This window comes from Acartia tonsa, chromosome 1, assembly GCF_053477335.1.
Source record: "Acartia tonsa isolate MP-2025a chromosome 1, ASM5347733v1, whole genome shotgun sequence".
NCBI lineage: Eukaryota > Metazoa > Arthropoda > Copepoda > Calanoida > Acartiidae > Acartia > Acartia tonsa.
The window spans coordinates 51,394,287-51,417,605 of record NC_137260.1 but is presented as its reverse complement, the minus strand read 5'-3'; the positions used below and the strand labels follow the sequence as shown (position 1 = coordinate 51,417,605).

Sequence of the window (23,319 nt, the reverse complement as noted above, 5' to 3'; positions counted from 1 at the left end):
AGATAAAATGGGGAGAGTGTTAAAATGTAGAGAGTGTGGGTCATACAAACACTTACAAAAACAATGTCCCTATTACAAGAAAAGGAAGGGAGATCAGCAAGCATACATGATGCAAGGGGAAACTTCCGACAGGGGCTCAGTAACGGAAGGGGAGAGCGACGAATATGAAGACGCTCAGGACAATGTACAAAAAGTTCTCTTTACAAATGATAAAGCAGAATTAAGCAGATTCACCGCAGAATCGCTTAACTGTGCTGCACTTGATACGTGCTGTACAAGTTCCGTAAGTGGGGATAAATGGATGCAAATTTATCTCAAGGCTATTCCTAAGCATTTACAAAAGAAAATTAAAGGTCCTTTCTCAACCGGCACGGAATTTACATTTGGTAATAATCAGTCCTTAAAATCAGGAAAAGCTTATACAATTCCAATTGTAGTTGCAGGTGATATTCATGAAATCACTGTAGATATTATCCCAAGTGATATTCCATTGCTACTCTCCAAGTCTCACATGAAGCAGTTAGGTATTGCGTTAGACATGGCTAATGATACTGCCACTGCTAATGGTAAACCTCTCAAGGTTAACACAACATCGGCCGGACATTTCATTGTAAACCTACTTGGTGAAAATGATAATGATGACACCATTCTACTTGCCGAATGTATGAATATAGACTTGACTGAAGAGTCTATTGATAAAGTACACAAACTTCTTGACAAGCTGCATAAGCAACTAGGGCACAGGCCCCGCAAGGTTTTTATAGATTTTTTAAAATCCGCTGATCAATTCAACGATTCCTTTTTACCAATTATTGATAAGATTATAGATGGTTGTGAAGGTTGCCTCCTGCGCAAAAGGAGCCCTGACAGACCAGCAGTAGCATTGAATCCTGCTAATGATTTCAATGATATTGTTGCTATGGATCTTAAAATATTCCACGGTAAATACATACTATACATGGTTGATTGTTTTACTAGATACACTCTAGGCACTGTAATCCCGTCCAAGGAGCCACAGGTAGTGATCAAAGCTATTATCAGGCTTTGGATCAGAATCTTTGGCAAGCCCAAACAATTTTGGTTTGACAATGGTGGAGAATTTAGTAACACCATGATGATGGAGGTGTGTAGCAAGCTTGATATTAAGATACACACAACAGGGAGTTCAAGTCCCTGGCAGAATGGATATGGTGAGAAACATCACTATGTTGTTGACACTATTCTGGAGCAGAATCTGAGAGACTATCCAGAACTTGGTCTAGAAACCAGCTTAGCCTGGGCATGCTATGCCAAGAATATCCTTTCTAACATATATGGCTTTTCTCCATATGAGCTTGTTTTTGGAAGAAAACCTCACATGATTGATATTCTAGAGGCTCCTCCTACAGCTCAAGAAGTCCGCACACATTGTCAAGTGTTTGAGGAAAACATGAATGCTATGATAGCAGCTAAAGCAGCCTTTATAAAGGCACAGAACTGTGAGAAGCTAAAACTAGCTCTCAGATCAAAGATCAGAACTGTTGATCACATTTATCATCCTGGTGACTATGTATATTATCGCCGTGAGAAGGATGACAGATGGCTTGGTCCAGGTAAAGTCATGTGGCAAGATAACAAAGTTATCATGGTCAGACACGGCGGCTACTGTACAAGAGTCAGCGCCAACAGACTCTTACCTGTCAAGGAAGAGCTTAGAAGGAAGATTGAAGCTGGTGAGATTGCTGGAGCAGACATTGAAAGGGAAGCACTAAATCCCAACGATGACAGCAACAATCAAGCTGTCACCAATGACACTGCCAGAATCACAAGACAAAACAACATTGTCCAAAATGTTGAAGTTGACAATGATGTCTCAGTGGACAATGATACCACTGAAAATCAGCAAAACCCAACTGCTGAACACTCAGCAGCTGATAACAACGCTGATCAAGATACTCTAAATCAAGCTGATGATCATGAAATCTTTCATGAGGCCCAAAATGAGTCAACTACAAGTAATGACCAGCAACCACAAACACTGAGAAAAGAAGCAAGCAAAACAAAAGCTGCCAAAGCCAAGAATCAAGCAAATACTCTTGTATTCAAAACACAAGAAAAAGTGCTGCTAAAAATCAATGATGAATGGAAACCAGCTCTAATCATGAACAGAGCAGGTAAAGCCACCTGTAAAGCCAGCAATACTTGGTACAATGTTGAACTTGACTCTGGAGAAAAATTCTCAACTGACATGGCTCAGCAAGAGTTCAAGAGGATCAACGAAGAGCATCAGATAATGCTCACTATCAGCCAAGAACTCCTGGCAGTGCTAGTCCCACAAGACAGGCACAAATCTGATGAATGTATGCAAGCTAAATACAATGAGCTAGAAAAGCTGAAAGAATTCAACACATACAAAGTTGTTGAAGACAAAGGTCAGGAAAGGATTACAACCACCTGGGTCCTTACTGAAAAAGGCACAGAAACAAGAGCTAGGTTGACAGCTAGAGGTTTCCAAGAAACAGAGGATATTCCCAAAGACTCGCCAACACTACACAAATCATCACTAAGACTTGTGTTAACACTAGCTACAGCCTTAGGATGGATGATCCAAACAACTGACATTCGTTCAGCCTTCCTACAAGGCAATGATCTTGATAGAATTGTTTATGTTAAACCTCCCAAAGAAGCCAACATGAATGGTTTCTTATGGCTACTGAACAAGTGCCTATATGGCTTGAAAGATGCCAGCAAACAATGGTATGGCAAGGTTGAAAGCAGACTCTTAAAGCTTGGTTTTAAGAAATCTGTTGATGACTATGGTCTATTCTATCTGGTCAAAGATGGAGTTTTACAAGGCATCATAGGCCTACATGTGGATGATTTTATTCACGCTGGTACAGACTTTTTTAACAAAGTCATTATGCCCAAGGTACTGTCAATTTTCAAAGTTGGCAAGTCAGAACAAAGCATTTTTATGTATACCGGTTTTCAATTAAACCAAGAAAGAAATGCTATTACTCTTGACCAAAAAGCATACGTTGAAAGAGTCAAGATTCCAACCATTGAGGCCAAAAGGTTAACAGAACTTGATAGTGAACTAACAGAAGAAGAGCTTACCACTCTAAGACAAATGGTTGGCTCTCTTAACTGGACAGTCAGGAGTACAAGACCTGATCTAGCCTTCGAGCTGATTAATCTCTCCACAAAATTCAAAGGTGGAAAAGTAGCAGATCTCAAAGCAGCTAAGAAAACACTACTCAGGCTGAAAGATGAAGCTTGTGTTAAGCTGCCAAGCATAAAGTTAGAGACAGCTGAACTGTTTCTATACACAGATGCCTCACATGGCAATCTAAACGAAGCTAAAGATAGCACTGGAGCTTATATCATTTTTTTGGTAGATCCAGCTACAGGCAAAGCTGCAGCTCTTGATTGGAAATCTAACAAAATCAAGAGAGTTGTCAACTCCACCCTAGGAGCTGAAGCACTTAGCTTATACAATGGTTTAGATGCTGCAATTGCTACTAAAAAGTTGCTACAAGACATGACTGGTGGTAAGTATGAGTTTAAACTCAGGGCTATTATAGACAACAAGGACACCTACGATGCCATTCACTCCAGCACAAATGTAGGAGAAAGGCGTCTCCGTCGAGAAATAGCTGCCATTCAACAATGCCTAAAAGATGGAGAAGTCAACAGCATCATTTAAGTGAAAGGAGAACATCAGTTAAGTGATGTTCTTACCAAGAAAGGAGCAGATGGAAACAAACTGCTAACTGTATTACAGACAGGTTTCATAAGCTCCGAGAGCTTGCAAGTCATTAGACGCAGCTACTAAACTTTTCAAAGTTTAGAAATAACAAATTTTGTAAATAAAATCAATTTATTATATTGTTCTATTCAATTATTATGTGCATTAAAAGATAAGAATATAATACCACAATATTATAATATTACTCCCAAATATCCTTACACCAAAGTCGTCATATTAAAAAGCGGCAGAAAGTTTTAGACGCGGCATTCCCCGGTCTCTGCGCTCACTCCATGAGCCGCACGTTTAGTTCATTTTTAATCTCTGATTGGTCAACACGATACACACAAAATTTACTTTAAAACAAAAATATGTGCTATTCATCAGTTCGTTTACGTTCTACAATCCCTACAAAGCTTTCTATCAGCCATTCCAAGCCTACAAACGTAAGTTTTATTTTTAAAATTACTCAATATTTTCAAAATTTCAATAGTAATTTTTTTTGTCTCAAAAAACGCGTACTCAAGCATTTTGACAAGGAAAAACGATTATGTCCAAAAGTTTTCGTTTTCTCTTCCATTTTTCTTACTAGAAAAATCACAACACAAAGTGACAAATGAAATTTTACAAATAATGCTAGTTTATAATTGTTTATTATGTGCTTCGCAAGTTTTTTTGATTATATCATTTCCAAAATTTCATCGTATTTCTTTATGAACATGAAATAGGGCATTTTCATACAAAGATGCGCGTTTATAAAATATAATTAAAGTTTTTCAAAAACTTAGGTCTCTTTACATAGGTATTTAAAGAAAAAATTTTTCAAAAATAATTATATCTGTTCAATGATAAACGACGTCGTTTTCTTTATATAAAAAGAAAAGAAAAATTAATATTTAAAAACCCGAACTTTATAAATGTTTTCTTTGTGCTCAAACAAAAGTTTTTTTGCTGCCAAGTTTAAGGTTCATCTCTAGAAAACGCTTATTCGAAATATCACAAATTTTTTTCGCCTATCTTTCTACAAAAGTTCTCAAATAGCTATCTAAACTTGATTTCTTTCTCTCTAGAATTTTTTTTTATGCAAACATCTAAAACCTACAAATTTTTTAGATGTCTGAGGACAAGTCAGCAGCCCCGTCTGGAGAAGCCCCACAGGTCTCAATGCAGATTGAACCATATCTGCCCGAGTTATATGTGGTTGCGGACATGCCTCGCCCAGCGGAAAGCGTGCTTGAAGAGAAGCATGGTATCACCTGGTACAACCTGGGAGGTTGCACTCTAGCCGAGCTTGAAACCCGCATCAGCCTGCTCTTGGACTCCACCACCCCTGTCCACGTAGTCTCAGTGGCGCACCAACAACACTTGGTTGACAACTTGTCGGAGGAGGTCTTCCAAACGGTGATCAACATGCACGAGAAGGCTGTAAAAAGCCAAATCCACAAGTTTAGCTGCGGCAGTTGTGTTTTCACACCAGATCTCTATGCCCACTGGCAAGAGTTTGCCCTGTTTAACAAGAAGCTTCGCCAGTTAGCGATAGACTCCTCAACACAGCCCCTGTACTGCCACAAACCGTTGCTGGAGCGCCAACGCAACCACAGCGTCATGTGCGTGAACCCCACGTTGTACGTGGAGTTCCTGGCAGGCTCCAGCATGGGGCTTACCCTCACCCGTGACGGCCAGAAGAAGTTTGTAAGTCCTATAGTGAAACATTTGATGATAGGCATGAAGTGCACAAATCCCCTGGTAGCCCGCAACGACCCGGCGTCCCTAACCCCAACGCCTCCTGGATGCACAGTCAAATTTCTCAGGTCGCAGTCCGTCGTGGAATATATGAGAAACTGTGGACTGTTTGTTGCCACCAACCCGAAGAAAGGCACCAGATCCCTGTCCAGGCCAAGAGTGTCAGAGCCGAAGCGCCGCCGTCACCTCCCAGAGCCACCAGCACGCCGTCCCCCTGCTGTCCTTCCTCCAGGTATGATCCCTGTGAGAGTTTCAAGCAGCTCCGGCAGCAGCAGTGGAGTGAGCAGTGGTGAGCCGCGAGCATCCGGCAGCAGCAGATCTTCGATGTCCAGTGCTGAATCCATGCCATCCGGCAGTGGCAGGTATTCCCGAGCCAGCGGCAGCTCTCTGTCATCAGCAGGTGCCCGTTCCAGCAGTGAGTCGAGCACAGCTGCGATTGTGGCGGAGAGGCGGGCGAATGATCTGATGGATACCGTCTTCCTGAATGCCCTCAACGACCCCAGCAGCGAGGACAACCCTGCAAGCATGTCAGGTGATCAAACGGAGCGTTTTCACGCCATGTGGAATGCTTACGGCCGTTTGGCAACGCAGAACTTTGCACAGAAGAACGAGATCCGCGAGCTTAACCTGCAGTTGATAGAGCTTCAGCGTTTTAAACTTAAAACGTTGAATCAAAAGCCGGTAAAACTGGAGAAGGAATTAGATTCCTACAAATACCATCTGTCCAGGTCCGAGCACGAGGTGCGCATGGTTAGGAAGCAGTTGTCCACGGAGAAGAGCGAGTGCAACAGAATCATCCAGGATTACTACGACATGCGCCAGGCCCGTGATGATCTCAAGAAAGAGCTGGACGAGCTTCGTGACAGCCGTGCAGAGTTGGCCCGTCTCTACGATAACCTGGTGGAGGACACCAACGAGAAATCCACGGAGAAAAAGAAAAAGAAGGGTAAATCCAGAAAACAAGAAAACTAGAGAAATAGTATTAGTGACAAGAAATCAGTTCCCTATAAAATGATTTCTTTATTATTACAGATGGCGAGTCCTGGTACGAGGTTCTACCATATCGAGAGCCCACATTTTATTGTTGTAATTTATATTAAATATATGATCATGTCAATTATCCTCGTCTATGAAAATATATGACTTAACAATTGATCCTTGTTATCATTGCAGATATTTAGTGTTCATAATAGTTAAGGCTTTAAAGTTTGATTTGTACAATCTATTTTCAGTATAGCTATTAAAATGAGAGTGTACAGCTATCGTACGTGTGTGTGTAGACAAGCCACGTGTCATTAGGTACTATTACTAAAGTTACCTGTTTTATTGGCCCTAGGCCAATTTTATCAAGTTTCTGGTAAAATCAGTAAAGGTGTGTGTTTTAAGGCTTAAAAATAGTAGAACGATAATATTCACTAAAAATGTGTATTTCTTATTGAAAAGAACTATAGACAAAATTTTTTTTTTTTAAGTTAACATAAATTTTTATCGTTCTACTACTGTTTTTAACTTAAAACTCACAACCTTCACGGATTTTTAGCGCAACCTAGTCCTCTCTTTATAATAAGAGGCCCAATTGAATGGAACCAAATGGTTGAAATTATTCTTTACCTTGTTATCTAGAGTGACTGCTGCAAGTGACAAGGCTTCATTTGGACACCAGGCACAAGATTTAATCACTCCGCCAAATTCAAATGTTTTCAAGCATCTGCCTGTCTGCAACTCCCATACCTTTGGCAAATTATATTCGTCAAATAATAAAGATTCTATTAAGTTTCTAAATCTAATTCAAGTTGGGGGAGGGATTCCAACATTTTTGAGTGATTGTGGTTATTTGATTCAAAAAAAAAATGACGACCGAAGGAATGAGGGAAATTTGTTTTCATTTTAACATACGGATTCCGAAAAAGGCAACACATAATAACTTAAACTTTAATACAATTAATAATGTGATAATAGCTAGCAAAATTATATTTATTTAAGATCTATTAGGTAATAAATAGGTGAGATTAATATTTAAAAATCGAATAGAAATTCACCATCCCTCCTAACTTTATAAACTGGTTAATGCCTTGCAGCCTTTGACTAAAAAAATCTTGAGAAGATATGATAGTACAACAAAACCAATAATTCTGTCCACCAAAGAATACTTGGGTGAAGATTAATTTATCATCTATTTTTCTATCCTAGTATTCCTTAGGGGGAAAAAATTAACTACAATAAATAAAAAAATTTACCTTGCAAGTTCCATCATCAGATCCTGACATGAAATACTGTCCCTTGGGTTCTATAGTTATACATCTGATCATATTGTTGTGTCCCTACAAAATATATCAATAATAAAATACTATAGGTATATCCATTAGATTACAAGTTATTAGATGCTACGCCCATATCTACGATATCTCTAGGGCCACTTGAGGGAGGGAGGACGGAGAAAGGGTCAACCCTCCACTTATAATTTTAGTTTTGAATTTCTTTTTATAAGTTCCATTGCAGCATTTGATTAAGAAAAAAAGCAATCTTAACCCATAGCGGATTAATTCGTCCACTTTTATTATTATAGCAAATTAAAAAAGAAAATTTTAAAACCATTAAAACTTTGATCTTTAGCTCAGGGTTAATCCACAAATATTTGGGCTAATAAATATCAGAATCCGTGAAATTCCTGATTTTTGTCGCCTAATTATCCAAACCCGAAAGAGTATCGGATTTATCTTAAAATCTTAATCCGAATTGGTAAAATTATTTGAATTGCCATCGTTTGTTTACCTTAAATGTTATGCTGCAAACAGTGGGGAAAGGCTGAAGATCTTGAGGTCTTGGCATCTGTGGAACCAAATCTTCGGGCTTAACATTGATACGCATCTTTCTGGCGCGAGGTGCCAGGTACAGGTCCATGCAGCGGTCAAATCGCTCCTGTTAATGATGCAATATTATTAATTCGTGGCTGCAAATAGTATTTCACCCCTCCAGCTCCCCCCTCCCCTAATTTTCCCAACGAGGGAAAAAATGGCAAATTATTTTCAGTAGGTAGGTACTCTTTGTTTAATTCATTTTTTTGTCCCCATTCCACAGTACCTACCCTGCCATTAATGTTTTCCCCTCCTCCTTAGCAGGGAATCCATATTCATAATGCATAATATATACCCCTATCTCTATATCCTTAAATCTTGAGTAGATAGTAGAAGACAATAGTAATAAAGGGGATAAGGTTTGCTGAAGGAAAACACCGGTTTCAAATGGGGCTTGACCTTGAATTGTTTATTTGATATCGGGACGTAGAGCTCAAGATACAAATATTTTCAGCATGGCTTATTGATATCCGCTGGATTAGGACCTGTTTTCAGCCATACTGAATAATATTATCACTAATAGCCTCGTATTTCAGACCATTTTTCACGACTTCAAAGATACATCAAATTAAAACCAGTTTTGTTCCATTCCATTCGTCCCAACGGGTTTAACAAAACTGGTTTAAATCTTAGAAGTGTTCCTTTTAATATCCGCGGAAAGCTGTCTATAATACGATGCGATAAATAAGCATCCTACGGTTGTATCCTACACATATCAGAACACTATACGGTCATCACACCACAACATAGATAAGGAAATAATAGCCTACCTTAATAAAATTACTCCAACCGGGAACTTTTCTAAGGGCAGAATATTTTTGTGGGATGTAGGGAAGTTTAAGCCTGCCCCCGCCCTCCTTTGCTAACTCCCATTTCTTCTTTTCCTCCTCTGTGAACAAATATTCTGGCGGGGGGTTGTAGGACTCTTCGTGACCTAAAAAAAATACATTTCGACAGTTAAACTTCATGACATTTTCAGTATTTATTTATACTAGATTATTTTGCGATTTTAATCATGTAGAAAACGGGGTGGGGACTATATAGAGCTAAGAAGCTTTTTATGATAAATACTAACTGATACTTTCTGATAGGCCCCTAGAATCGAACATCCACTATCTTCTATCAGAGTATTTGACAGAAAAAGTAAAAAAAATTTAGTAGGAGGGTATTTTTTAGGGTTGGACTTGGCAATCCACCCGATTTTTGGGTCGGATTCGGATTCTTACAAAAATCCGCCTAAAAAATAGCGGCTTAATCCGTGGATTGCAAATTCTTTTTTTTTGTGGATTGCGGAAATGCGAATTTTCAGATTGTGGATTCTAGCAATATATTTCAATGTCTTTTTAAAAAAAAAAATTCTAGTCCCTACAGTGGACATTTTCTAACCCTTACTTAAACTACCCTAGCCTGAAATAAACATGAAAAGCTACTGTGAAAATAAAATACAAAAAAAACTTTGACTGCTACCCACCATTTTACCAGAAGTTAATAAACAATAAAATACTTTTTTTCTGTCACATTTTAAATGGGAATTTTTTAAGTGCTACAAAAGTCATAAAAATTAACAATCCGAATCCTCAATTGAAATTGCAGATTCGGATTCTGGATACAAAATGGGTCAAAAAATTGGATGGATTGCTTATTCGGATTGCCAAGCCTAATTTTTTGCAATATATCATTTTTACCTGGCAATTTCATTTTAGGAGCAGGAATATGGTTGCTAATTCTTTTAATACCATCTTCAGCCTAAGATTAATCCATCATTAGTTTTTTTTTTTATTTTTTGTTATAAGATAATTCCTGAAACAGGTAGATACAATCGCGAAAGCGTAGCGCATCTATCAGCTTTACCATAAAGTCAATTTGTCCATTTTTAAACATGTTCAATTTATATGTATTTCATAAATGTTTTTTTGAAAGGTGTTATCTAAGACGATTAGGCCTAGTGCAATAAGAGAAGTATCTATCAATGACCTATTTCAAATATCCTTTATTTGAACTCAGAATTCGACATAATTTTCTATTTATTTAAAATTCAAATTAACGTTACTACGACTATCCGTTCGTCAGTTCGTGCTTAGCTTTTATAGGTGCTTTTATCATTGTTAATGTTTCTTTAATAGAGATATTATAAGTTAATACCTTTATTATTCCTAATAAAAAAAGGTTACTTTTAACATTAGGTTTAGACATCGTTTGTAGAAAGAAGCGTAGTTTTTAAAATATTCAGACCTGATCGTCCGTATTCCAGAGCATGTAAAACTTTTGTTCTTTATCCTCCTTCGTAATTTTTGCAGATCGAGGTTTGACCAACCCTCTGCGTATTTTTTGCGCTAATTCACGGACAAATTTCTGCTCAGCTTTGCTGGGAATGAAAGATGCTTTGGATGGCATATTCCCTCTTAATGACGTCTCCATTACTTCTCCAGTGTAGAAGTCTACCCACGGCGCGTACAAATCATAATCTGGATCTGGTACTTTGCCCTCTGTAATACGCTTAACAATGTTGCCATCTCTTTCACTAAACAATAACAAATATTGAAATATTAAAAAAAAAAAAAAAAAAAAAGTAGGTAGGTATGGGATATTTAGGAAATTTTGCAACCAGATAAAGTGAAACAGATGTAAAATTATCAAAGTATCAAGTTAAAATAAATTGCCAACCTAAAATCGCAAAAGGGATAGTTCTATGAAGTGTATTTAAAGAGTTTAGGTACTTAGAGTAGTGAACTTTTAAATGTCTTAGTAGAATATATTAAGCATTGGATAGATATGATTATATGTTAAAGAATTTTTAACATTGACCAGACCAAACTTTTTTTATTTGACAATATCGAAAAAAGTTTAAGTGATTTGCCACATAAATTACATGAGAATGGTCTATTTTTTTCCAAATATGTATAGCCAAAAGACCAATCTCAGAGAATCTTTTTCCACATATTTCACAAGAGTTATAAAAAAATTGAACAGGGGTTCCCCTTGGGACAAGTTACTTAAAAAACATAAAAAATAACGTCCGGTTCATTATAGGACAGGTTTTCTATAGATTCTCTTTAAAAAAATTAAGAAAACCGTCCGGTTTACTTACAATATACACATTATCTCACGCGGAAATACCAACTAACCATACAACATATATATATATATATTAGGGTGGGTTCATATCGGAATTGGACAAAGCGGGGATATGCAACAGATAAAATTAACCTTAAAAACATTTCTGACCGAAAAAGAATTTTAAAAATTGAGTTTTAGAACACGACCAATTAAAAATATAATTCATTACTTATTAGTATGCAAAGACGACATTCAAATTTTTTTTTAATCAGAACTATGGCTTCATGGTGCTCCCTGGAAGAGCCTTGAGGAGCTGAATCAGGAACTTTTGTCCATTTCAAAATATGTCGTTCCTAGCCTTAGAAATCACTAAAAAAACAAAAATTTTTAAGGTTTATTGAGAATTGTCCAATTTGTAGAGGTTTTTTAGATTTTCTCAGGCTAGGAACGAGATTTTTTGAAACGGACAAAAGTTCCTGACTCAGCTCCTCAAGGCATTTCCAGGGAGCACCATGAAGCCATAGTTCTGATTAAATAAATTTTTGACTCCCATTTACAAATAGCTATACAATGGAATGTCTGGTCGTCAGCGGTTTTAAGACTTAGGATAAATTTTAAATCATCCAGAGGTGTTTTATATCTATATAAATTGAGTGCAGATCCCCGCTTTGGCCTCAGAAAAAAATGTCCAAAATCGACCCACCCTAATATATATATATATATATATATAGACCATTCTCATGTAATTTATGTTGCAAATCACTAACTTTTTTAGATATTGTCAAATAAAAAAAGTTTGGTCAGGTCAATGTTATAATTCTTTATCACAATCATATCTATCCAATGCCTAATATATTCTACTAAGACATATAAAAAGATCACTACTCTAAGTACCATACTAAATATTTTATTGATCATTCTTTGTTGTTATGTGTATTTTGTTGTATAAAAAGTTTGAAGACGAAGTTATATTAACTAGTAAATGCTATCTAAAGTTGTATTTATGACAAAAAAGTTTTTGCCATATATAACATGCAACGAAGTTGAAAATAAAAATGAAAAACTCATTTTTTAAGGAAAATCCCTGGTCAAATCTTTTAATTTTAATCAATAACTTTATATTATGCACTACTACGTTATTTAAAATAGAAAAAACTTACAGTTCACTATTTTTTTGTTAAATGCACTTCGTGAAACTATCCCTTTACATGCAAAATCCAAAACAAAGTTAAAATTAATTTTATTTATTGACATGATTTATAAAACAGGGAATCTACACTATTTTAGCGTGATCAGTTGAGAATTATAAAATCTAGAAAAAAAAGTTTACCTCAAAATAACCTTTTGCCCTGTCAAAGGATCATCAACAGTAACTCCCCATTCAGGGTTCTCCATTTTGTCCATGAACGCATCAATTGTGTCTCCCTGTGGGGGCTTTTTGATTTGCTTCCCATCAATGTCATAGCCAAGGTGAGGATATTCATCGTACCAGTTCATTGGAATATTACCAACTGTGTTCCTAAATATTGAATTAATATGAAACATTCCTACAGGTGAGCTTGAAAAAATAGGACTTAACACTTATGAATGTGCACAGCACAATTTTTTTGTTTTGCGACGCGCTTGATGTTAAGAAAGGAACAAAAGAGGACTATCCACGAACAAGAGCACGTGATTCTAAGTACCTTCCAGCATTGATCCTGAGTATTTTCTTTCAGAATATAATAGGTCACTATCAATAATTAATATATTGACGAGAAAATTTATGTTTCACCACTTCAAGTTGAAGAAAAGTAAAAAAATGTCCACCATTTTTCGTTAAAATTCTATCAAACGTTTTGTTGAGTTCGGGGTGTCTTTAATTGTCCATGTTGTCAAATGATAAAAATTAAAAAAAGTCAAAAGCACATTTACTATATCTTATATGTTATGTTTAAATTAATGCTAATATGGATTAATTTACAATCTATATAACACGAGTATTCGCATATGTATTATCAAGTATCCATTTTATTAAAAGAATTAGCTTCATAAAAGTTTTCAAAATCAATTAAAATACCTAAAAAAACATGGTGAAACATAAATTTTCTCGTCAATATATTAATAATATATGGTGACCTATTATATTCCGAAAGAAAATACTTAGGATCAATGCGGGAAGGTACTTAGAATCATGTGCTCTCGTTCGTGGATAGTCCTCTTTTGATATTTAATGGTCATAATGAGATTTTAATATTTATTTAAATTAAACTTCCTATTTTCTGGTTAAAGGATGTTGTCTTATTTTTGGGATGTGACTTATGAGGGTCAATAAGTTACTGCATTAGAATTATGGTTTCATGGTGCTACTAGAAAAGGCCTCAAGGTAAATGGTTAAGAACCAAACCTATAAAATTTGGCCAATTCCCAAAATTACAAAAAAAAATGGTGTTTATTTCAGTTATTTCAAGGCTAGGAGCACGGCAATTTTTGAAATGAACTTACTGAATTTACTCCTCTAGGACTTTTGACCTTTATAAGCGGAGCCTGAAAATTTTAAAGTGACATTACCGGGCATAATATTTTGACAAAGTGGTTCAAGTTTAAAAAAAAGTATTTTTTTTACCAAAATGCCTCTGCACTACTTGAATTGCAAAAAAAAGTCGGATAAAAAATCCCCTAATAAAAATAGACAGACTTAAACAGACATTATGATATTTTAATGCTTTCTCAGCCTAAGTTCAGTTTACCTAATTTCTTCCTCGTCAGAGCTGTCATATGCATATTCATCTCTTGCTCTCGCCTCCTCCGCCGCTCTTCTAGCCAACCGCCTCAAATTTCTTTCCCTTTGTTTTTTGCTAAGATTTGGGTCAGTAGCATCAACAGGATAGCGGTATGTTATTTCACCATTCTCGATTTTTACTATTCTATCATCAGTATTTGTTTCTTCTTTTTTATTTTTATTATTCTTATCCCCACTTCCTTCATTTACACTGTCTTCTTCATTGTCCTAAAAAAAATTAGTTAATAAATAGTTTTGAGGATAGCTGAAGAAGAATAAATTAAGGATAAATTATTGTCGCAAACTTAATTACATAGTTTTTGTGTAAATATTTGTAAAAATTACTTCTCGCTACGCAGTCTTAAAAAAATTGCCTTTACATAGTGACGTAGGTAATGCCAAACCAACATATAGTAGCTGCGCTGATAAAAATTGGAAAACATACCTTCTCTCCGTTACTTTCATTCCCTTCTCCCTCACTTTCCTCTTCTCCTTCTCCCTCGTCAGAGACCTCCTCATCTTCTTCCTCGTCATCAGTTTCATCTTCTTCAAGTTCCGAGTAAACACTGGAATCTGTGTCATCACTTTCCCCGTCCTCACCAGTCCTTAATCATCATACATTAAAAAAATCCTAAGAGGCGTGGATCAACTAACTCTCCAATGTATCCCCACTCTTCAAAAGAAGGAAGAGGATCATTCTGAATCTGCATTGACACAAATATTTGGCTTATAAATTATACGAGAGATAAAAAGGAGTGAAATCCCAAAAGACTAGGTAAGAAACTAGTTGATATTATTGTGTAACAAATATATGAAACATATCAAAATAAGAATAATGCCCGCAAGATAACTTCATTGTGGACATCTGAGGGATCTAATATTCTAGAAAGTACACGTAGATCAAACTTTGGTTATTTAACAAGCATAATTCACTATGATGTTAATAGTTTACCTACTGCATGGATTCTATTTAGATAAAAAAAATAATTGATGAAACAATACAATAATTAAGTTAACAAAGCTAGAGCATGGTCGATATTTTTTTATACATTACCTGTCCAATTCTAAATCGCCCAAAGCTTCATCTTCTGATTCAGAGTTAGATTTGACTTCTTTCTGCAATTTTTAGTTAATTATGGATTAGATAGTCAAATTACTTTAGAAAGAAATTATTGTTAAGATAAATATCAATTAATTTCAAGGTGAATATTCTGTCGAAAATCATGATTTTAAGTAAAATACAAATAAAATATGATATAATACCCCAGATGTTTCCTCAACATTTCTAAAAGAACGTTTAAAATTTCCAGAGCTGGATCTTTATATCATTTCATTAGTGCGCCAAATCGGGGTGAGCCAACTTTCCACCAATGAGAGCACAGCAGTTTACGAAATGCCGCGCTGTGATTGGCTGATATTCGGCGCACCCCGATTTGGCGCACCATTGAAATGTTTTAAAGATCCAGCTCAGATTACTATAAAAAATACCTCATCACTCTGTTTTATTGCCGGTCGCTTTGGCATTTTTAGTCTATACAAAAGAAAAATATAAATAAAAACTAAATAATTTTACAACAAATTTAGATAAAAAATATACATTTTTTTATATTAAGGTTAAAATATTAATATTATGAAGTAATTCTCTGAAAAAAAAAAAAATTAAAGGATTTCAAATATTTTAAGACAATTGTTTTGAAGTTGTTTTCACAACTTTTGTTCCATGTGAGCATGTTAGCCAACACTTTTTAGAAGAAATAAATATTTTATCTTTCATGACTAATTATAGGCTTTTTAATCAAAAGGTTGAAATATATAATTTAAAATATACTACTATTGAAAAGCTTTAAGTTAAATAATGCTTAAACATATGATTATGTATATATTTCTAAAATGACCAAAAGAAAAGTTGTAAACCCTGTTTAAAATTGAGCGAAAATGCCGCTGTCTCTTATTTACATAAAAAGTCGTCTTCTATTTGACATTTTCGCAACTTCATAACTGAGCGCGGCATTCTTGTATTAGGTGCGCGTATTCGCGCTAACAACCCCGCCTAAGACCCATTGTGCTCCGAAAGTGACATGTTTACTTGTGTAATCCCCACTTAACTATATAAATAATCTAAAAATTTTAATTATAAAACAAATTTACTCGTTTTTGTAGTAATTTTTCATACTTTTTGTACAAAAATTACTTCTTTATACCTCTTGACGTTTTAATTTTCCTTTACAGCAACTTGTTTCGTCAACCAATTACTTTTAATAAACTATTAAAAAAATGATACGAGTCATATTAAATCAAATTAAATTGCAGAAAAACCTTTCAATTCTATCCAATCAAAATGTGGAGCTCTGGAGCAACTCAAGGTGGCGGATTCATGAACACCAGCATTTCCTCTCCTTCAGGCGGCGGATCCGGTGGTGCTGGCGGAAAAGCTAAACGCGCCCAGGTAATTTGCTACATATCATGAATGCCTTAACCATAATGTATTGGGAAATAGAGACATGTGCTTTAAATCCTTAATTTGGGAACCTTTACAAAGAGAGTAACTTTACTGAAAAGTAAAAACATGCTTTACCTAAAAGTTTCCTTGTGAAATGGACGTTATTTTTAGTTTGACTATATTCCTATAAAAACTATGATTTTCTAGCCTTCTTAATAAAATATCCTTATTAATTTAAATTTGGCCATATGTTATACTCTTTGCTTATTTAACAATAGAGAGGCTGATTAGGATTTATGCAGTAATCATAAAACCCGAGTATCCGGTACATGTAGCAACGTACATCTATAAAGCTTTACAATACATCCATGTATAACTTCCCTGAAATAAGTATTGAGAGGTTTAACATGTACCTTGACAGGTAAAGTACTGCCGTTTGTTTTTTCTTCAAATATTTTTCGGAGCAACAAAAATTGACACCTGGATAGATTATGGTAAAAAATCGAGTTTTATATGTTTACTCTGATACTAATTTCTATTTATTTTTCTAAAACTTTATTTTAGTAGGTAATTTTATATAAAGGGATCGTCACAAATCCCGTTTCCTTTATATCACATCTTAATAAATGATTAGTATTGCTGAAATATTTACCTACATATATAAAATGTAAAGTCTATGAATAACAATTTGATCAAATTTTATTGTTCTACTAGAATGTTGTTCCCTGCCTGATTGAGGAAGTGTTGAGATCTCCTGAGGAGGGATTCAGCATTGAGGGTACTGAGGTTGGCATGGTCAAACTAGTCGGCAGGTAATGAAAGGGGTATATTTCTCAGTTATACAATGGAAAAAAATACAATTAAAAAGTTAAAATCAAATTTTTTCACTGTATAGGTTTAACTTTTAAGAAATATGGCTTTTTGATATATTATTTCTGCACAGATTTTAGAGTGCAGCTACTTTATAATTCCAAGTTATAGTATGTCCGTAAGACCTATCTTAATATTGATCACCGTTAATTTCCATGCACCATTGCATATATGCAACTTTTACTCTCCAATTCTCTCTATATACAGTAGGGGTGTATAGGTATTCTGCACAAGATTAATTTTTTCCCCTGCTGCAAATTTTTATTTTTTTACCCTCCTGGTTTTTATCAAGCAAGGAAGGGGAAAAATGGAAAAAAATTCAGAACTCTTTATTCTATTCATATTATCCCCCATCCCACACATTATTTTAGTTTTTTCACCAAGGAGGGGAGAAAAATGGAAACAAATGTTATCATTTCTGTTATTTTTTTTATTTTTTCCCCCCAACAATATTTATTTTTATTTTCTTACCCCCTCCCCCCCTCAGCAGGGTCAATTTTTCAGAATATAATACACCCCTGATATATACTCAATGTTAACAAACAAAAAACTTAGAGCAGCTAACGATTACGAATTATTTGTCGAAAAAAATATCAAATGTATAACACATATAACCAAGTCCAAAAATTATTATAAAATTGTACTGCGCTACCTACTTATTGACAATTTTTATATATTTCTTCTCTTTAATAGTTAAGTTATTATGTAATCTGTACTGTAAAATACTAAAAGATATTAATGTTCGACTATTAACATTCCAAACTAAATAGTTTCTGGTGATACAAACATTCCAATAGATTACAAGGAAATATAAAAAAAAATATGATGTGAACAAATCCTTGTTTATCCTACATGTTTGTTTGTTCTTTAGAGTTAACAACTTTGAGAAGTCAGCCACCAAGAGTTCTTACCAAATTGAGGATGGGAGCGGTAGCATTGAGTGCATCCAGTGGATGGAAGAGGGACATCCTGAACCTGAATATGGGGAAGGAAGTACCGTTAAAGTCATTGGATCCATCAGAACCCAAGGTAATCATTGCCTTGAGAGAAAAAAAAATATCAATTTATTTTAGTATATTTAAATTTTATACTACGAGGTAGATGTGGGTATTCGGTTGTAAGTTCATCCTAAAATATAAAAAGACTTTTTAAATCATCCATTTTCAAAAATATGTGTCAAAGACTTAAAGAATTTAATTAGTTTGTTTTATATTATAAAGGTGAAAAGAAGCATATTATGGCCATCAAGATCCTAGAAGTTCAATCTGAGGAAGAGAAAGACTTCCACGCCTTGGAGGTTGCCTACAGCCACCTCAAGCTCAAGCAGATGAACGCCCGCATCGGCGGAGACATGGGCGGATCAATGCTCGCCAACTCCATGATGGGTGGATCTTTCGGCGGTGGTGCAGGCATGGGGGGTGGTGCTATGATGGGTGGCGGCGGCGGTAACAGCTTTGCTGCGTCCTCCAGCTTTGGAAATAAGAATTATGATATGGTTTATGCTCAAATTAAACGCTGTCCCGATGAGCATGGTATCAATCTTGGTGTTTTGTCCAACGAGGTATCATTTATTATTCAGAGCAAATATTTCAAAAATAAACATTAGAATAATAAGCAATTTGTATATGGAAAATATTTGTGTTTGTAGTTATCAAAATTAAAAATTCTTTAAAATCTTAGCTACCTACCAATCATTTCATGACAGATTAAAAGGTATTTTTTTTAGATTTTAACAAAACCTTTATATTTCAGTTTAAGGGTAAGATGTCTAAACAGGAGATGGACAACGCTATTGACTGGTTGTCCAGCGAGGGCCACATCTACTCAACTGTTGATGATGAACATTACAAAGTTACCGATGAAGATTAGATCATTGTTGAATCAGAAGAAAACAATATATTTTTTATTCACATTTTTTATGTAAATAATTTTTCGAATGCAATATTTGCGTTAGAATAACGAAAATACTAGTATTACAAGATTTTAACATGTATTGTCTAAATCCTTTTATACCATTTGTGTAACGAATACGCTTAAATACAAGTTATATCCATAAAGGCATTTATATGAAACACAATTTTAGTGTTTATTACTTTCAGACGGTATGATAATGCGTTAGACAGGCATGTCCCTAAAGTCAGCCCCCGGGCTGTATGAGTTCTTGGAGGATGCGCAACTAACGCATTACTATACAGGACTCAAGAACATTTTTCAGGTGACATATCTTTTATTATAGTGAAGTTGCTACATATCTTTACCTTTCTGTACTAGCTTATTGCATTTATGTTTATCAATAAAAATAGAGAGAAATAAACTCTAAAGTGTTTAATTTCAGGAGTAAGGTATAACCAACAAGCAAAATAAATCTAAAATAATATTTGGGGGGGCTAATGGCGAGGTCGTCAATTTTACGATGTGTTGCCCCCCTCCCCCCAATGCAACGACAGCTGAAAAACACGTATAGATTGCGTGATTTTTTTCCCCGAATTAATTTCGTTATTGGTATAAGCTGGTTCGATTTAATGCATTATTTAATTACAATATTAAACATTCTATTAATATTTAGATTCAGAATGTTGGACAGCTGAAATATGTACGAGACGAAGACCTTTCCTCGTTAGGAATGTCTAAACCCGAGGCAAGACGGCTGAAAAATCTTTACAATAAACACAGCTCCACCAGTTATGCTAGTAAACTTAGGTAGGGATTCAATTTCTTTGTCAAATTTGATTAAATAAAATTAAGTACTAAATGCAATCTACTCAAATATTTTTACTTTTATACAAGGTTTTTTAAGGTTATAACTTCGTGCATATTGATAATATGCATCAAACGTCAATACTACAATAGGGGTGAATATTATGCACAATATTCATTTTATCCCCTGTTGCAAATTTTTTTTTTCCCTCCTGTTTTTTTTCAAGCAAGGAACCCCCTTCCTTGCTTGAAAAAAAAATTTGATAATTGAAAAAACTTTATTTTACAGGGGTGAATATTCTGCACAAGATAAATTTTTTCACCCCTGCTGCAAATTTTTTATTTTTTCCCCTCCTGTTTTTTTTCAATCAAGGAAGGGGGGAAAATAGTAAAAAAAATTAGAACGTTTTATTCTATTTATCTTATCCCTCCTACCACACATTATTTTATTCACCAAGGAGGGGAGAAAAATAGAAAAAATGTGTCATTTCTCTTAACTTTTTACATCCCCCCCCCCCCAACATTTTCCTATATTTTTTTTATTCCCCCCCCCCCCCTTTACCAGGGTCAATTTTGCAAAATATACACCCCTGTTACTTTATTCATTTTTCACCTTTCATTAATTTCTCTCCCCCCCCCCCCCCCCCCCCCCAAAAGGTGGGAAAAAATGTTTTCAGGACAGTTTATTTCTTTATTTTCCCCCACTTTAGCAGGGGATCCCATGCAGAATGTACACCACTTTTCTACAAAGATGAGCATTATTCTTGAACTTTTATATTTCAGGAAATTATTGGGTAGAAAAGATGAGGTTAGCAAGGACGAATTTCTTCTTGGGGATGAGATGCTTTCTGCTAAAGGTTCCATTAAGGTATATATGTATTTTTTTTTATTTTCTTGTAGTTTGAACTTTTTAACGCATTTGTTAAAAGACATATATGATATTTTAATGGATTTATTTACTTGGGTCTTACACCAGATTTTTATGTACTCTAAGAAAGTAAACTTGTAGCGGGCTAAAATAATATCTCCAGATTCCCTCCACTTTACCCGATCCCCTCCCCTCGTACTGGATGAAGCAACTGACCAATAAATGACAGGGGAAATATTAACCGAAATTAATAACAATTTTTCTCTTGTCATAATATCCACTTATGTTCTGCTGCTACATCCATTTGTATTTCATTTAAAGTTCTTTCCTTATAATACAAAAATCCTAGGTTCCCACCCAACACCTGATCCCTGCGGACAGTGTGACTGTCTACAAGGAGCTTGGTGAGGGCGAGTTCGGGGTTGTCCAGCAGGGTGTCTGGACGGATGAGGATGGAATGCGCCATCAGGTTGCCGTCAAGTGTCTCAGGTATCAGTTCTTAAAACTATTACAGGGTGCAGGGAGAGGTCAACTGTCGTATTCTTTAATCTTTGTGTAGGAACAATAGGTGGAGCTATCCAGTGCCCAATATAAACTAATCTTAAACGATCGAAAAGCTACTTCCTCCCCCCTTATTTTCAATTTATTTTAGAAATAACGTTAATGCTGCCATATTTTGCCGGAGCCTTAATTTTCGTTAAGTTTTTAAGTTTTTAAAGTCCATTTTTATCAAATATTGAACTTCTAAATCCTTCAAAAGTCAAAAAAAAAAAAAATATTTTTATGGGGGAAAAAATATGTCGATTTTTTCTTGATTTTAGGTCGGATCCGGAGCCGTATTTCCAGATACGGCTCGCCGGAGCCGCATCAAAATGGCACCGAAACACTGCTTTATTGAGTACTAGCGGCTTCGCCCTTAGCCTCTAGGGGCTGTGCCCCAAGAGGTTTGATCAACCTATTTTTGTGTTATTAAAATTTAAAAAGAAAAATATAAAAAAAAAATGTTTTTTGGGGGTAATTTTTTTTTTTGGGGGGGGGGGTGTAGTCGACCCCCCTTTTTTAATTTTAGTTTTAAAAAAAATTGAGGGTGTTTTTCATTTTTTTGCGGGGTGTGGGGGTGTTCACCCTCAAGAAAATAACTTAAAACCATTACAGGACCAGTAGGTATATTCCCTGAAGAGTAGAGCCCAATCGGTACAGTGGTTACTTAGATCTTAAGCTTTAGACAGACAGAGAGACATCGTACTACTTTGTATTATAGATGGTATAATTCCTAATTTCAGAGTTGTGGATCTGCATTGATTGTATGCGGATCCGGATCCGAATCCTCCAAATTTGGTCAGTGCGGATCCGGATCCTACCGGATCCGACCCCGGATCCTTGACAATAAAAATAAAGTCACCAAATTTTTCAAAAAATATTTGTTCCTTAATCTCGAAGTCAACAATACTTTTAATTTTTAAGTCTGAACCTAAACCTTAAAGATTGGCTCTCATCACGAGAATGTATTTGTAAGTGACTATTTTATATAAATTTAGGTAGATTTTTCCATTTTTTCCGCATTTTTTTTGAGTCCAAGAACCCGGATCTACAACTCTGCCTAATTTTATTCACTCTAATTCGCTAAGATAGGCCACTCGGAGAAAAAATCACCTTTAAAATCTATTTCTGTCTTCCCTTGCAAAAGATTTGTGATTGCGAGCAATGTGCAAAAAGGGGGGTTTTTTAATGCAACCATCTCGTAATCAGTGAGCAAATGGCACTTACAATTCGAATTTCGATCTGATATTTTGCATGAGTAATCCTTGGTAGGTCTATTTTCCCTAAATCGAACAAAAAGTTTAGCCGTTTTTTGGCTATTTTTAGGGCAAATCTTCCATAAATTATGTAGGAATTAACTTTTTGAAACATATTTTTGCTTTAAATCATGTGAAATGATACAAAAAAAATCATTTTTAGATTTCTAGTACCAGCAACTAGCGGCTAGAACAGTTTGAAAACGTTTTGGAGCAGCATAGAGGATTATGTGGAGATAGGTTTAGTGATGATTTCCCTTGAAATAGTTTTAAAAATGGCTAAACTGCTGAGCCGTTAGCCGTTACTTTTCCAACTTTTTGTTCAATTTAGGGAAAATAGACCTACCAAGGATTACTCATGCAAAATTCCAGATCAAAATTCGAATTCTAAGTGCCATTTGCTCACTGATTACGAGATGGTTGCATTAAACCCCCCCCCCCCCCCTTATCAGCATTTTATATCTATAGGTATATTTATTTGAATTTATTTGACCAATTGTTATAT

General features: G+C 35.4%; 3 protein-coding genes across 3 annotated transcripts in view; 2 read left to right on the top strand and 1 right to left on the bottom strand.

Annotated features, from left to right (window-relative positions):
• The window catches only part of LOC145330791 (ribosome biogenesis protein BOP1 homolog), a 92,232-nt gene that overhangs the window by 6,770 nt on the left and 62,143 nt on the right, over positions 1-23,319 (bottom strand). The window contains exons 2-12 of the mRNA XM_080175460.1: positions 15,632-15,676; positions 15,198-15,259; positions 14,589-14,748; positions 14,112-14,371; positions 12,713-12,901; positions 10,558-10,846; positions 10,011-10,071; positions 9,096-9,259; positions 8,243-8,389; positions 7,708-7,791; positions 7,082-7,201 (exon numbers count right to left, since the gene is read on the bottom strand). Of these exons, the coding sequence (XP_080031586.1) occupies positions 7,082-7,201; positions 7,708-7,791; positions 8,243-8,389; positions 9,096-9,259; positions 10,011-10,071; positions 10,558-10,846; positions 12,713-12,901; positions 14,112-14,371; positions 14,589-14,748; positions 15,198-15,259; positions 15,632-15,667 (1,572 nt within the window). The 5' untranslated portion in view covers positions 15,668-15,676. The remainder of the gene's footprint in view (positions 1-7,081; positions 7,202-7,707; positions 7,792-8,242; positions 8,390-9,095; positions 9,260-10,010; positions 10,072-10,557; positions 10,847-12,712; positions 12,902-14,111; positions 14,372-14,588; positions 14,749-15,197; positions 15,260-15,631; positions 15,677-23,319) is intronic.
• Ack-like (activated Cdc42 kinase-like) overlaps positions 1-23,319 on the top strand; it is a 178,206-nt gene that overhangs the window by 137,900 nt on the left and 16,987 nt on the right. The window contains exons 2-5 of the mRNA XM_080175422.1: positions 19,552-19,668; positions 20,020-20,153; positions 20,934-21,018; positions 21,368-21,507. Coding sequence (XP_080031548.1) covers positions 19,579-19,668; positions 20,020-20,153; positions 20,934-21,018; positions 21,368-21,507 — 449 coding nt within the window. The 5' untranslated portion in view covers positions 19,552-19,578. The remainder of the gene's footprint in view (positions 1-19,551; positions 19,669-20,019; positions 20,154-20,933; positions 21,019-21,367; positions 21,508-23,319) is intronic.
• Positions 16,432-19,553, top strand: LOC145330831 (replication protein A 32 kDa subunit-B-like). Its single transcript, XM_080175498.1, has 5 exons — positions 16,432-16,589; positions 17,298-17,395; positions 18,325-18,482; positions 18,674-19,014; positions 19,206-19,553. Exons 1-5 carry the CDS (start codon positions 16,482-16,484, stop codon positions 19,320-19,322), a joined length of 822 nt encoding a protein of 273 aa, XP_080031624.1. The 5' UTR covers positions 16,432-16,481; the 3' UTR covers positions 19,323-19,553.